Raw genomic sequence first — 15,561 nt, 5'->3', positions numbered from 1 at the left:
ATAAATTCATAGTCACCCATCCGTCCACTCACATATTCATCCATCCATCCGTCCATTCATTCATCCATCCATCTACTCATCCACCATTCCATTCCATCAAGCAATCAACACATCTACCCATCCCATCCATCCATCCATCCATCCATCCATCCATCCATCCATCCACCAGCCAATACATCCATGGATCCACTCATCCATCCACCAACCAACACATCCATCCATCCATTTACCAACCATCACATCCACCCATCCATCCACCTAACCACCATCCATCCATCCACCCACCCATTCACCCATCTATTCATCCACCCACCCATTCATGCATTCATCCATCAATCCATCCATCCATCTACTCATTCATCCATCCACCCATCCATCTACCTACCCACCACTCATCCATTCATTACCCCTTCTCCCTACCTACCCCTCATCTCATTGATTACTCATCTACACATTTATTCACCAGTCCATTCACTTACATCACCCATCCAACCAGCACTTCCCAAAACTCTATCCGAGGGGGATGAGAGAAGACTCAGCTGTCTCCTACTCTTAAAAAGCCCACAGCCTGGCATCAGACAGCCAGAAGACACAGAGGAACTGGCCTCCTTGTGGAGGGGGAAATACAGCGTATGGGAGCCCAGCCCTGCCCAGGGTCTTATTTTCCCAGTCCAGGCTCATTTCTCAATTAAAGCTGATGGGTAGTGAAGCTGGTGGACATTGCATGTCATTCCTGCTCTGTCTCCTCTTGTATGTTTTCAGAATGCCCTGCAATCTAGATTTCCTGTCCTGGTTTGGAGGGTGGCCAGGTGTCTGACCTGAGCTGAGCAGCTCGAGCCTCTTCTCAGTCTTCATCTGACCCTAGAAAGGGGAGCCCCTGAGAGGCCTTTTGCCCCATATGGCTTGCAGGCCCTGGCTGTGAATCTCACCCTCTGGACCCCAGACCTTTCTTCCCAAGCAGATCGTAGACTAGAGGGCTGCAGGGTTGGTTTCTATGACCAGGAACCTAGTCTGGACATCTGACTCAACAGCTAGCTTTAGGGTATCCATGGGTTAGCTTTGCCGCTAATTGGCTGAATGGTTTTGGGCAATAGCCTTTCCCTCTCTAGTCCTGATGCCTCTGCTCTCTTTATTTGTTAACCTCTGCATTGCTACAAATGGAATCTCCTTTCAGTGGATGATTTTATTGCTGAATAACAACAATACTAGTCATACTGAGTGCTGTGTGCTAAGCACTTTCCATTAACTAACTCACTTTATCCTCACAACAATCCAAGATTCTCCCCCTCCCCTAGGAAACTGAGGCACTGAGAGGTTAAATAATTTGTTTATATTCATACAGCTGGTGAGGGATTTGAACGAAGGCAGTCTGGCTCCAGAGTCCAAGTTTTAACCACTACCCAGTCACACAGAGGCTCTGCTGTCCTTCCCACATCGATGGCTGTCAGCGCCCAGCAAAAAGAATAATGTGGCCAGGGAACTTACAAGAAAGATCCAGAAAGACAGGCGCAGGTATCCTTTGATGCCAGGGTTCCAGATACAGAGGGCACTCTGGGAGGTAAGGGACCTGGCCTGGGTTACAAACCAAGGACCCCAGTTCCCACCTCTCTCCAACCTCAGCAGCTGCACTTCCTCAGATGGACCGACTGACCCCTGTCCTTTATGCCACTTGAACAGACTCAATCCACCAACATCTGGAAATGACATTTCAGCTTTGCCTCCAGTGCTAAAAAGCACTGCTTAATTGAGACTCATCACTGTGGAGAGGTTTCCTCAGCCTTCTTGGCAGATCCCAAGAACTCTTTTTGACTATAATTGCACTACACACATCTCAATCCAAGCCCACCCCATAGGGCTGTGCCCACATGGCTAAAGCCCATTCTGTGAATTGCCTGTTCCCCTCTCTGCCACGTCTGCAGAAGGAGATCATTATCAGCATCCCAGTTATTTTAGGAAAGCCTGGGGAGCAGAATGAAGCATCGCTGATCTCCTTTGATTCCCAAATTGGGTGGGGTGGGGGAAGAAGACAAAAGCGTCATCATGTTTGGCATCACCCCAAGGTTCTCTATCACTGTCTTCACGGGTCCTCTAACCTACTTTCCCCTTTGTCAGTTCTGCCTCCCTTAGCCTGCTGCTCCAGGGTGATGCGGGTGGCTGCTCAGCTGCTGCAGAGGGTGCAGGAGCTGCCTTCTCCTCCTTCCCCTACCAGCCCTTGGCTCTTTGCTGCTGACCCACGCTCTCTTCCCCATTTTGACAAAGCTGTTAGCAGCTCCTACAAACCCACCTAATCGAGAGGGTTGCAGCTGGCTCAGGGGCAGAAGGAGGAGGAGGTCAGGGCTCAGCACATTGGAAGGGTAAACAAAAAAGCTTAGCAGATCACCCAGATGCTCATGAGGCAGAAATTCTCTACATCTGGGAGCTGATGGACATCTGGATGGATGAACTTTGGGTTTCTCTTCATCCAGTGCTGGTTAATTACAAAGGGGCAACCTGTGCTTCTAAACCAGATAGGGTTTATAGCATGGTGAATCTAGGCAGCTTAGCTGACAGTAAGTTGAGAGTTTTTCTTATCAAAATGGATAATATTACTAGTATTACTAACAACATCATCATCAGTGGTAGATTGTGAAAATGGCCATGATTATTCTCCTTTCTGAATCCATGTCCTTACAGCACTTCTCATCAAGAGGTGAAGTCTGTTTTCCCACCTGTGTGAATCTGGGCTGGCCTCCTGACTTACACTGGCCAAGAAAATGCGGCAAAAAGTGACAATGTGGTGGTTCAGGCCTCAAGAGAACTTGCACACTTCTGCTCTCTCTTTGAGGCCTGTTGTTGCCATGTGAACAAGCCCAGGCTAGCCTGCTAGAAGAGGTGAGACCACACAGGGCAGGGATGAGCCAGCCCAGCTGAGGCCATGCTAGATCAGCCTACAGTTCTGCAAGATCAGCAGAGCTGTCCACGTGACCCCCTGCAGATGCAGGAGGAAGCCCAGCTGAGACCAGAAGAACCATCCAGCTGAGCCCAGCCTGAACTGCTGACTCACAGGACTTTGAGTGAAATACACAGGTTTGTTTCAAGCCATTAAGTTTTGGAGTAGTTTGTTATGCAGCAAAAGCACACTAATAAAAAGTTTGTGTGTATGTGGGCAGGGGGAGTGGGGGTTCAATGACAGGATTTAAAAAACATAATTAACAATAAAGGTTTGTCACACAAACATTATAGCAATATTAATAGTATATTAAGTCAAACAGAAACATGTTGCTTACTATCTGACCATACCAAAATATATTAGGAGGATTTGAGACTATGAATCATATTGTTCAACCTGCCCAGTACCTCTGTACCATCCCATGAATGTTGCTCCCTCTGGTGGTGGATGTGCCTGGTACCCACTTACCAGAATCTTGGTGGTGTAGGCGCTGTTGATGGCAATGGCATTGACCAGCAGCTCCATGGTCTTGGTGTTGATGGAGCTGGGGTCAGGGATCTCTTTATAGTGGACGTCACCGACATACGCCTGTACCACTGTCATGCGATTGGTGGTCAGCGTGCCCGTCTTGTCTGAGCAGATGGCTGTGGCATTGCCCATGGTCTCACAGGCATCCAGGTGGCGTACCAGGTTGTTGTCTTTCATCATTTTCTGGGAGAAGGGGCAAGTGAGAGGGCGTCAGTGAGGAGAGGGGCTGGGGAGCATGGGGTGCCTGGAGGCACTGGGTAAACATGTAGTAAATAAGGCAGAGCCACCACAGCCTGCCCCTTTGCTTCCCGCACTTGTAAAGGATCTTGGTTGCTGCTGTCTCCTACACCTGGGCTTCTTCTGTCTGTGCATGGCCCTTTTCTTTCTCTTTTAGTATCTGAACCATTTAAAAGACTCAATTGAATTTATTAATTTGGATTATAGAAGTAATCTACATTCTTTATGGGAAAAAGGGGGAAAGATAAATAAGGTTGGTTCCTCTCTGGGTACTTTAAATATTTTTCTCTTACAGACTAACATAAGTAACTATTCCTTATTTGGTCATGAATTTTCTCAAATGTATCATCTTTCACTGGTGCCTGGCTTTCATTGTCATTTTAATTTTACCAAAAGTAAATAAATTAGGATATAGGAAAATATCTGGAAAAATATCAAAGTGTTAATGTCATTATTGCTAAATGATAGAATTATAGATTTTTATCTTTTCTATGACTAACATGTATTATCACTTGCATAATAAAAACCACACATTTCTTTAAAAAATATGTACACAAAAGGGAGAAAGAAAACATATTGACTGTTAGCTACCGTGCAGAACTAGGTACATCTTGTAATCAACATCCTTTTTCTTGAAATTTATAACAAAAATGGAGTATTCCTAGTATTCCTATATGTAATATTTTCTTCTATCTGTCTTTTTTTTCTCTCTGGCCCAACTCCACACTCATACCTTCTTCTAGGTTCTCAAACAAGTAATGCAAATGGAGTAATTCTCAAGGAAATACTGTTCTTCATGCAGGCCCTCCTGACATAGCAGCTGAATCAGATAAGAGTTCTAGGCTGTGCCTAGGAATTTGATTTCCTTTATTTTGCTCCTCATTATAACTCTTTATAACCAGGGTAAAAAAGAAGTGCAGTTAGAATAATTGTAATAGAGCTTTATGTTACTAAAAATGAGTATTAGCAGGATTATATTCTTTTGCAGTTTCTCCTACTGTAACTTGTGACAATAGTAATAATAAATGCATGTTGAATGATCAACAGCAACTTGAATTTGCAACACATGTTACAGTTTGCAAAGTCTTCTCGGATGTTTTAAGAATTCTGTGGCATATGAGAAGATTCTGGTAATCCATTTTGGCAATTGAAGAAATCTAGGCAAAGTGACTGACCAGGATCACACACCTGGAGGGGTTTAAGGCCAGGATTTGAACCTACCTCCATTTAACCTCACAGCCTGGACCTTTCTATCGGACCTCAGCCCACTTGCACTCTCTGAAGAGGGTTCATCTGTTGGGCTCAAGAATCTTTAAGTCCGTACTGTCCAATATGGTAGTCACATGTATTGTGACTATACATGTATAGGGTACTGAGCACTTGAAATATGGCTATTCTGAAGTGAAATGTGCTGTGAGTGCAAAATACACACCAGATTTAGAGGATATTATGAAAAAAATGTAAAAGTAGTAGTTCATTTATAATTATTATATTGATCACATGTTGGATTGATAATAATTTTGACATACTGGGTTAAGTACATTATATTATTAAAATCAACTTCACTGATTTCTTTTTACTTTTTAAAAATAATGTAGCTACTAGGAATTTTTCTTCTTTTTTAAAAAATTATTTTATTTTGTAGAGATGGGGTCTCACTATTTGCCCAGGCTGATCTTGAACTTCTGGGCTCAAGCGATCCTCCTGCCTCGGCCTCTGAAAGTGCTGGGGATTACAGGCATGAGTCACCACGCCTGGCCGCTACTAGGAAACTTACAATTGCACATGTGGCTCCCATTCTGTCTCTTTTTGGGCAGTGCTGATCTAAGTGGTCAGTCATCTTTGTGCTCCTGATGGTGGCTCCCAGGTCCAGGCTCACAGAGGGCACAGTCTGCCTCTCCTGTGTTGGGGTGCTCTCCTAAGTTTATCAAGTGTCTGTAAAACTAACACTACCTAAGATGAGCGAAGGTAGTGGGTGCCAGAGATACGAACTGCAGAAGGCGCAGAGCCTAAAAGCATCTGTATATGATTCTCCCAAACGAGCTCTGTGCAACTTTCAAGGACATCCCCAGGCTCAGTGAAGTGGCTGTGGAGGCCCCCTACTCATGACAGTCACCCTCTGCTGGCCCCGGGTCCCAAAGTAGCCTCTTGTTGTGACCTGTTTGGGCTTTAGTTTGTGGGGACGGAGTTTCTTTAAGAACCCTAAAACAGGAAGATGATAAGGGCCGTATCTGTTACAAAGAACTGCCACTTTCTGGCACCTGTCTAGAGATCTCTTTTCTGTATGAAATTACATCGGAGAGCCCAGCCCAAATTCCAGCTTGGAAACTGATGCTCACCATGCCCTCTGGAGGCTCTGCCAATTTCTCAAGAGTGAATGCCTTGTTTATAAACATGGCCACGCCTCCACCCTCGCAGGGACATTCAGGCATGGGGCGCTGGAAACAGGAGCCCTACGCCCGGCCCTTCTAGGTGGAAAACACATGGGGCAAAGGGAAAAAATGAGACCCGGGTGTGAGAACCTGGGGGTGACCCAGTAGCATCAGACTGGCAGTGACTGGGCTCCACAGACAGCCATGGCCTGGGTGCAGTGGAGGTGCAGCTCTGCCATCAGGTAGCGCTTAGAAAGGTCCCAGTCCTTGGAAAACATTCATGACTCCAGCTCTTCATTTAACTGCTTTAAAATTTCTTATATTTTTAGCCTCTTTCCAGAGGGGAGGAGGCTTCCATGAAATCAGACTTCCTTTTTGTTTTTGGCTTACCCCTCTCACTTTAGGGAGCCACCTCTGAGATGAGTTTTACAAGTGCTACGGTTACCCGAGGGGCCTATGTCTCAGACCGCCAGACTTCTGTGTAAATTTGGTGGGGTAACGATGAATTCTGGCTTGCACGGTGATGTCTTTACTATTTTTAAAAACTTTTTGAGTTGATTATCAATGTCTAAAAATCGCAAGTTAATACATTAAGTCCAGATTTCTGGCTTCTCTTGGAAAAAGGTGACAATGTGGCAATGCTGGGTCTGCACCCCTGCAAGACGGCATGTGACTGGGCTGAATAACAGCTGCCTCTTCAGCCAGGGTATGGCTCTCTGGTTTGCCACAGGCCCCTGGACTCTATGAAAGTGTCAGAGTTTTGGGGTCCTGCATACATTCTTTTGAGCTCCCAGGGGGTCTATGGGCTTCTTCGTTCATCTCCCAACCCTAGCACTGGCCCCAATGATCCCCCAGGCCCTCGGCTGCAGCTGCATCAGTCGGCTGGTCCTGCTCTCCTCCCCTCTCACCTTCACTGAGTAGGCCAATGAGATGGTGACGGCCAGAGGGAGCCCCTCGGGCACGGCGACCACCAGCACCGTCACGCCAATGATGAAGAACTTGACAAAGTACTGCACGTAGACAGGTGTGCACTCAGGCAGCCACGGCTTCTTGTTGACCACGAAGGTGTCCACGGTGAAGTACAGAACCAGGATGATCACTGTGATTGCTGACATCACCAAGCCTGCAATGTGAGGGACACATGCTCGAGGGGTTCCAGGAAGTGGAGGCCGTGGGTGGTGTGGACCAAACCTTTGGCTGAAAGAGCTCTGGGTCAGGCTGACCCCAGCTCACCTCCCAGCTCCGCCACTCCTTGCTTTGTGACCTGTGGCAAGTTCTTGAGACCTTGATCCTCACCGAGCCTCAGTCTCCTGCTCTGTACAATGGGGATGCATATTTCCTCCCCAGGATTTTGTAAGGCTCAAATGTGGTAATGCATGCAAAGTGCCCAGTATAGTGCTCAACACATAGTAGGTATTCCGACACATAGTAGGTGCTCAAGAGATGTGTGCCAAGTGACTGTGTGAATAAATGGAGGAATGGTTTGCATAGAGCTTTCACACAATAATGATGTAAAGTTGGTATCATTTATTTATTCATTTATTTGACAAATACCTTTTGAGCACCTATGACACGCCAGGCACATCTTAGTTCCTCGTTTGGGAACTAAGGACACAGCAGTAAAGAAGATAAGAGTTCCTGCCCTTGAGGAGCAGACATTCTAGAGGAGGAGGAAGACAAGAAACAAAAAAACAAAATACATGAACAAGACAATTTCAGATATGGCTACACACTGTGAAGAAAAAGGCTGGGATGATGTGATAGAAAGTGACACTGGGGGAGGGGGAGGTAGGGAGTGGTTACTTTAGCTAGAGTGGCCAGGGAAGGCTTCTTGGAGGAGGTGATATTTGAGCAGACACTAGTTGCATGGTGACCTAGGGAAGAACATTCTATGTAGAGGAAACAGCAGGTAGCTATTTTTCAGATGAAGAAACTGAGGCTCAGAGAGGGGAAGTGACTTGCTTGCAGCCACAGGCGAGAAAAATGCTGTAACTGTAGGAATGCAGCTGGGGACCTGTCCTGATCCCCTGGGGGTTCCTCTTGCTAGTTTAGCATGCCTATCCCCTATCTGCTACAGGTGCTACTGCAGGTGCTGTGGAGACTGCTCACACCCACAGCCTCTGACAGAGGAGAAGCCTGCTGAGGTGACTGGGTCTGCTTGTCGGGAAGGGCCTGGGAATGCACTCCCATCTCAACCTGATGGCCAACATCCAGCGGCTGACGTGTTAGTCCCAAAGCCCAGCCATCTGCTTTGAGGTAGGACAGACCCTAGAGTTCTGGGCAGCATGGACTTCATCCTGAGGACAGTGAGAGTCACGGAGGAGGCTTGAGCAGAGGAGGGCAGGGATGGATTTGGGTTGCTCCAGAGCTCCCAAGGGATCGGGAGAGGCTGGGAGTTCTCTGGAAATCTCAGTTGCCCCTGGCTTCTTCCCTAGCCTGGACCTGTGCCCCTTGCGGGTCTCACCTGAGAGCACCCTGTCAATAGATCTCCTGCTTACTCATCTCAGGGAATTCAGCCCAAGAGAGAGGCAGAGATGGGCTGTGAACCCAGGAGTGCTTCACTGTGAACTCCATTCTTGGCAGGGCTGAGGTGCAGGAGGGAGAAGAGTGAGGACTTTGAAGGCCACGGGGTTGTTCTCATCGCTTAGTTCCTGGCCCTGTCAGTGCCATGTTTCCATGGAGTCTTCTGCCTATGGTGGTGGCAATGGTGGGATAGAGGATAGAGGAAATCCCTGAGCCCATAGCTCTCTACCCCCACCTCCAGCTGCAGAGCCTCAGAGCCGGCTCCATCCCTGTCTGACAGTCGAAGGGGCGGGAAGCCAAGCTCCCAGCAGCCAGGAGCTGTCACCAGGCCCCCAAGTTTAAATATAGACAGCCAAGTCTGTAATCTGCTTCTCTTCCCCACGCGGTGGTATCTATAATTAGAGCTGGGGAGACAGCCACAAAGGATCGAGCAGCCAGGTGGGAAGGCCTTGGTGTTTGCTACCTCCTTACCCGGGAGGGGAAGCCTAGGCCATGCCAGAGGGTCGGGGGCTCACTTTGCAGCTGGGCCAGCGGGGCTCTCACCAGCCATCACCTGCAGTTACCACTTTAGTTGGGATGCCCAGTTTGTTGTGCTGGGGCTCAGACCATGGGCTTCTCCCTGGGCTCCTGGCACTGTCCCTCAACCTCTTCAGTTTTTCCTCTGCACTGTGGCCAGGGTGGTCATGATAAAGCCCAAACCCATTCCTGTCTTCCTCTGCTCAAGTCTCTTCTATGGCTCCCACTGTCCTCAGGACAAAGTCCGTGTTGCTTGGAACTTCAGGCCCTGCCCCTCTCCAGCTGCTGGGCCTGCCAAGTGCTAATGCCTTGTATGCAGAGTCTCCTTTAACTCCCACAGCAATCTGTGAAGTGGGGACAGCTATTATCCTCATTTTACAGATGAGGATACGGAGGCTCAGAGCTAAGAGAAGTTACTTTAGTCAGTTTTCACAGCCGTTGCCGGACAAGAATGCAGGCCATCTGCTACCAGAGCTTGGGCTTTGAGCTTCACTCTTCTGTATCACTGAGTGCTAATGGAGTGCCTACTGTACACAGGACTCAAACTGGGTGCTGTGGTAGAGAACGGTGGGCTTCAGGCACTCATTCAAGCCCCCCACTTTGCAGATGAGGTAACTGAGAGTGAGCTTGGGGCAGAGCTCTGCCTGGGGTCCCCCTGTGAGCCCTGTCCCTTGCCTCCCACCTGCTGCACTCACCTGCCTTCCCAATCTGCACAGCCAGCTTGGTGAGCTTGCCCTGAAGCACGGACTTCTCCTTCTTGTGCATGCTGGCCTTCTTCCTGTCGTCAGCGTCGCCGCCCTCGGCACTCTTGAGGGGCTGCATCTCCATGGCGGCTGCCCCGTCCTGCTGTTTGGCTGCAGGGGGCAGATCACGCACGTGCACACACACAGACACATAGACACACACATGCAGGTCAGCCCACAGGGTGGAGACACTGGCGCCCACCCCTGCCTGCCCAGGGGAGGTGCTGACTGCCCGGACTGAGCCCCGCATGACTGGTGCAGAAGTCCTGTGATGGGGGGCCTGCCTCTTCCAGCTGGAGCTATGGATCCCAGTGGCACTGACTGCCTCAGACCTGGAATCTGGGACATAGCAGGGACTGATGCTGTTACCCTGGATCCCCCTCACGGCCTGAACAAGCCCGTGGGTCCTACCCCAGATGGTCCCTTGTCCTTTCCCACATTCAGACAAGTTAGACAGGCTTGGGCTCTACCCAGCTGGTCCTTGGGACCTGTTGTGGGATATTAAGTAGCCACTAGACAGGAGGGACAAAAAAGGAGACTTAACATGTAAAACAGGGCGGCCATGGGAGCCAAGTCACTATCCCAGTTGGCGTGGCCTCTTCATGCAGGATGGACTGGAGGGCCCGTGACCCTTTTGGACAGAGACTGAGCCAAACTCCCTACCCCTCAACCTCTAAGGATCTCAAAATCTTCTGCTGAATGGTCAGCAGAGTTCAAAGGCTAGGGAGATGCTGGCCCGTGGGTGTCCCCCTCCTCACCGGTGGGCACCTCTTTATTTGGCCTGGCACCATGAGAATCACAGCTACACCCCCAACGTCCTCAGACACCTGTAGGAGTGGATGTGTCTGCCTCTGGCCCCCGCCAGTCCCTGTCTCTGGTGTGACTCTGAGAGCTGGTGGGGAGGGGCCTCAGGGACCACAAATGCCGGTTAATACAAAAGGGTTACCTTTGCTCTGGCTGGTGTCCACATTGCCATCCTGCATTTTACCTACACGACAAAGAATTTTAACAGACAACAGAGAACAGACAACACATGGTCGGTCATCACGAAGACGCAACAGGCCACGGACATTAATGTCACAGATGGAGGGAGGGCGGTGCTGACTGCATCCCTTTGTGTGGGGATGCGGGCTGGGGAGGGCCCTGAAGCAGAAGCAGGCCTGGCCACAGCCTTAGCTGTGGGGCTTGCCAGCTGGGCAACTCCTGATCCTCTAGGGGACTCAGGAGGGAGATTTCTGCTGGAATACTTTTGGCCCTTAGTGTGTTACAGATCAAAGGGCAGTATCAGAGGGTGCAGGGGACTAGCATCTGCTGGAGGAGGCGCAGAGAAGCACTCAGGCCCCCATACCAAGCCTTTTGTGACTTATTTGGTGTTTTCTGGGTTGAGAGAAGGCCAAGGGAAACTTGTTCAGTTACATCGTTTTCATTTTCCCATAAAAGAAAACATGCAGACGAGAGAGGAGGGAGGGAGAGAGAGAGAGAGCGGGGGGGGGGGGGAGAGAGAGAGAGAGAGAGGACAGTGTTTCTAGAATGGAGAGGAGTTTGGGTTTGAACAAGGCACTGAGGTCAGTGTGTTCCTTAGTTTTGGGCTTCAAGAGGGATGATCTTTCTCCTTCTCCTTCTGAAGAGTGTGAAGCCACCCAGGGATGACCCCTTGCCCAATGCCCCTGAGAGTGACCAGAGCAAAGAGTGAGCAGGGGTCCCCATGGTGGTATACGAGGGACCCCAAGTGTGGCTGGGTTCTTGGTGAAGTGCCCTGGTCCCCAGTGGGGGTGCTGACCTCTTGGTAGGGGTATGGCTCAGGCTAAAGCAGCAGGCTAAGTAGTGTCAGTGGGCACCCCCTTCCATATCAGGGCTGGTGCTGCATCTGGGGCCCCCTCACTCATCAGAGCTGCCTGGGAGGATCCCACTCCAGCCTTGGCCAGGAGCTTGTGGGCTCGGTGTGCAGTGTGGGCACTGGAGGCCTCTGTGTCTTGCCTAGCACACCTGCTTCACCAGCACCCTCTCATCCCATCCACTGGGCCTGCACACTCACCCGGAGCTCTGCCTGCTCTGCCTACAGGCCTTGCCCCCTCGGGATGGGTCTGAGAAGTTTGGCCACCCATGGATGATGGCTGCAACGGTGATTCTACCAGCTCACATTCCAGGACAACCCGCCATGTGCTGGGCATACACATAGGCTCCGAGATTCCATCTAATCCTCACTACAGCCTCACCTATGAAGGGTGTGCTTGTATTATACCCATTTACAGATGAGAAACTGAGGCTCAGAGAGGGAGATGAGCTGCGTGGGTCTCAGTGGGTAAATGGAGAGCTGGCCCCAAAGTGTGTGCCTACTTCCGTCCTGCCATTGTTTCTCCAGAAGCTGCCGTCAGGGAGACCATGGACACCCCTCAACCCCACTGAGTCCAGGGGAGGGAAGTTGAGGTGGCACTGCTAGGGCAGGGTTCCCCTGAAGTCTTCATTCCGCCACCAACTAGCTTCTGGCTTTATATCTCCCAACTTCATCAGCTTCCACTTTCATAAAACAGGATGAGACATTCACCTCCCAGAGTGCCCCAGTTACCTTCATAACAACCACTTGCACGGTTCAGCCTTTTGCAGTTTCAAAGGGCTTTTGCAAGTGTCATCTCTTGTCAGTCTTCCCAGTATCCCTGCAAGGTGGGGCAGGAGGGATTTTCATCACTCTCATTTTATAGATGGGGAAACTGAGGCCAAGGGAAGTTCAGAGACAGCCTGCATTTAGGAGCATCCTCGGAATAACCCCATGGCTGCAGGATTAGTTCATCACTGTCACTGTGCCCACTTTCGGGGTGACTCAGAGGGGAGAAGTGGCTTCCCCAAACCTCGCCCAGCACTGTCTGTCCAAGGGCAAGTGCAGAGCTGTCCCCATGGCCTCCCATGGCAAAGGATCAGTTGCCCACCCTGGGCTTTAAAGTGAAAGATCCCCTGTGTCTCTATTGTAAAATTCTTGCTGCTGGATTAAAAAACACAAGAGAAAAAAGCTTTTTAGAGTAAGCAGGAATGAATGACAACAATTATTTTTATTTTCTAAAATAATTTTACTGACTGGGCTCAGGGGCACCAGGGGACTCCACTTCAATAGTTGGTTTTAGAAGGCTCAAAGGGGCCTTTATTTGCATTGCATATTATCAGATGCAATAGCCAGTGTGTGCACTCATTAAGTGCAGCTAGCAATTTCCTCTTTTATTTCCATAGTGAACACGTGGTCAGAAAAATAATCACCAGTGCATATGCTGGAGGAAGGGAAGGATGTTCTGGGAGTGCTGAGGCACAGATGGCCTGGTTTCTCAGAAGCGAGGGACTTATTTGGGGCTCTCCTGGCCAAATTGGTGTTCGCCTGGCCCTGAACTACGGTGGAACAGCCAGCTTTGGCCCCATGTGGGATCTGGAGATGGGCTGTATTTCAGGAGAGCTAGGAATGGGGTCCAAGATGGGGACCTCAGGTGGGATCTCAGAGGCCCTTCTCTGTGTCTGGAATCAGATGCAGCTTTTCCAAATGTGTCTATTCTCTCTGTGCGTCATAAGGGGCATGGGTGTGAAGTGCATGGATTGGGAGGATTCCTGGTTAGCTGACCTGATGCATAAGTTCTGGGGAGACAGACCACTAGCTGGGAGACTTGGTAAGTACCACTTCTCTTCCCTGTGCCTCTGTTTTCTCCTCTGTGAAATGGGCCGATGTCAACTAAGGTGATGTTTATGAAAGACACTGGAAAGCACTGTGTGAATGTTGGGAGTTAGTAATGATGTATTATTATTGTTGCCCAGGCTGGAGTGCAGAGGCATGATCTTGGTTCACTGCAACCTTGAACTCCTGGGCTCAAGCGATCCTCCTACTTCAGTTTCCTGAGTTGCTGGGAATATAGATGTGTGCCACTATGACCAGTTAATTAAATTTTTTTTCTTTTTTTTGTAGAGATATGGTCTCACTATGACGTCTAGGCTGGTCTCAAACTCCTGACCTCAAGCGATTCTCTTGCTTCGGCCTCCCAAAGTGTTGGGATTACAGGCGTGAGCCACTGTGCCCAGCCCATGATGTGTAATTGTTTTTTCTTTTTTCAGACAGAGTCTCACTTGGTCTCCCAGGCTGGAGTGCAGTGGCGTGATCTCGGCTCACTGTAAGCTCCGCTTCCTGAGTGCAAGCAATTCTCCTGTCTCATCCTCCTGGGTAGCTGGGATTACAGGTGCCCACCACCATGACCAGCTAATTTTTTTTTTTTTTTGTATTTTTAGTAGAGACAGAGTTTCACCATGTTGCCCAGGCTGGTCTCCAACTCCTGACCTCAAGCAATCCACCCAGGTTGGCCTCCCAAAGTGCTGGGATTACAGGCGTGAGTCATTGCGCCCGGCCTCATGATGCATAATTAAATGTGATTATAACTATGATTACAGGTCATGTATTACATAGTGACACACTAGTAAATGTAAAAGAAAAATAACTAAATAATAATGGCAATAATAACGCTTCCAAGATGAATGGACCACACCCATCTTTTAGTTGGGGGGTTGGGGGAGCAGGGGCAAAGGGAAAAATTATCACCCTAATTTTTTTTTCCATATCCAAGTCATTGTGATTTGGCTCAGAGGAAGGAGGGGAAAGAACACTGAATTCCCTCTCAGTCGGCAAGGTTCCTTGAGCCTCTCACTTGTAACGTGCTCTCACTTGGAGTCTGGAAAGCCTGTTAAAATGCAGATTTCCTTCAGTTGGTCTGGGGTGGGGCCTAAGATTCTGCATTTCTAAGGAGCTCCCAGGTGATGCGCAGGCTTTGGGTCCTGTGATCACATTTTGAATGGCAGTGGCTTAGAGCATTATTTCCTAGAGTATGTTATGGGTCAAATCAGCCTAGGAAACTCTGTGTGACTCTGGAACTTTCCCCCACACACCAGCATATTCAAGGCTCTGAGCAGTCCTGTAACCAGGACTAATTCTGTAACCAGGAAGAGACTGATTGAATCCAGTGGTTCTTAAACATCTTTGACGGCAGAATCCTTTCCTTGGGGTGAAGACCTCTTAACATTGTTGTGAAACTTACAAGACACACTCCATTGGGAAATCCTGGATCAGGAGGAGAAGCACACACTTTAGAGCCAGCCAGGTCTGGGTTTTGGGTTCAAATCCCAGCTCTGCTACTTTCTAGCTCTGCGACCTTAGGCTAGCGTCTTGGTCTCCTTGAGCCTCAGTCTCCTCATCTTTAAAGTGGGGACAATAAAACCTGTATCATGGGGGTGTCAGGAGGATTAAATGAGATGGTGAACATGCAATGCTTTCAACAGTGCTTGGTATACAGTAGGTGGTAGAGAAATGAACGTTTCCTGCAGTTTCTCTTGGTATATTTGGGGTTTTCCGCTGCAGTTTGGAAGTGAAACTGCCCTTTTTATCTGGGACTGGCCAGCCTGGATGGGGTCTGTATGTTCACAAAGCTCAGCAGGCTCACTGCCGGGGGAAGTGGGTGCCCCTCCAGGTTCCTTCTCTCTCAGCCATGGGTTTGCCCACATGGGTTCTCCTTGTTACCCTCAGCCACCCCTCCCTGAGGCATGACACCTCCCACTCCCCAAGCTGTCCTCCTTCCTCCTCCTGTGCCTGAAATAGACCCACATCAGAATTAGTCCTTCCTGGCAAGGCACTGCTCACAGAAGTGCCTTCCTCAGCCCCGACACCTACTAGGTACTTCCATCTTTGGTCATTTTGAAT

General features: G+C 49.3%; 1 protein-coding gene across 6 annotated transcripts in view; it reads right to left on the bottom strand.

The window, feature by feature from the left end:
* Positions 1-15,561, bottom strand: part of ATP2B2 (ATPase plasma membrane Ca2+ transporting 2) — a 382,654-nt gene that overhangs the window by 46,121 nt on the left and 320,972 nt on the right. For 4 of the 6 annotated variants that reach the window (XM_025377226.1, XM_025377229.1, XM_025377225.1 and 1 more), the window contains 3 exons: positions 9,801-9,959; positions 6,975-7,189; positions 3,398-3,640 (listed from right to left, as the gene is read on the bottom strand). In XM_025377226.1, the coding sequence (XP_025233011.1) occupies positions 3,398-3,640; positions 6,975-7,189; positions 9,801-9,959 (617 nt within the window). Of the gene's footprint in view, positions 1-3,397; positions 3,641-6,974; positions 7,190-9,800; positions 9,960-10,794; positions 10,837-15,561 lie in introns of all 6 variants that reach the window. The other 2 variants (XM_025377224.1, XM_025377223.1) reach the window with 1 other exon arrangement.

The sequence above is a fragment of the Theropithecus gelada genome, chromosome 2, assembly GCF_003255815.1.
Source record: "Theropithecus gelada isolate Dixy chromosome 2, Tgel_1.0, whole genome shotgun sequence".
Lineage (NCBI taxonomy): Eukaryota > Metazoa > Chordata > Mammalia > Primates > Cercopithecidae > Theropithecus > Theropithecus gelada.
This window is presented reverse-complemented; position numbering and strand designations above follow the sequence as displayed.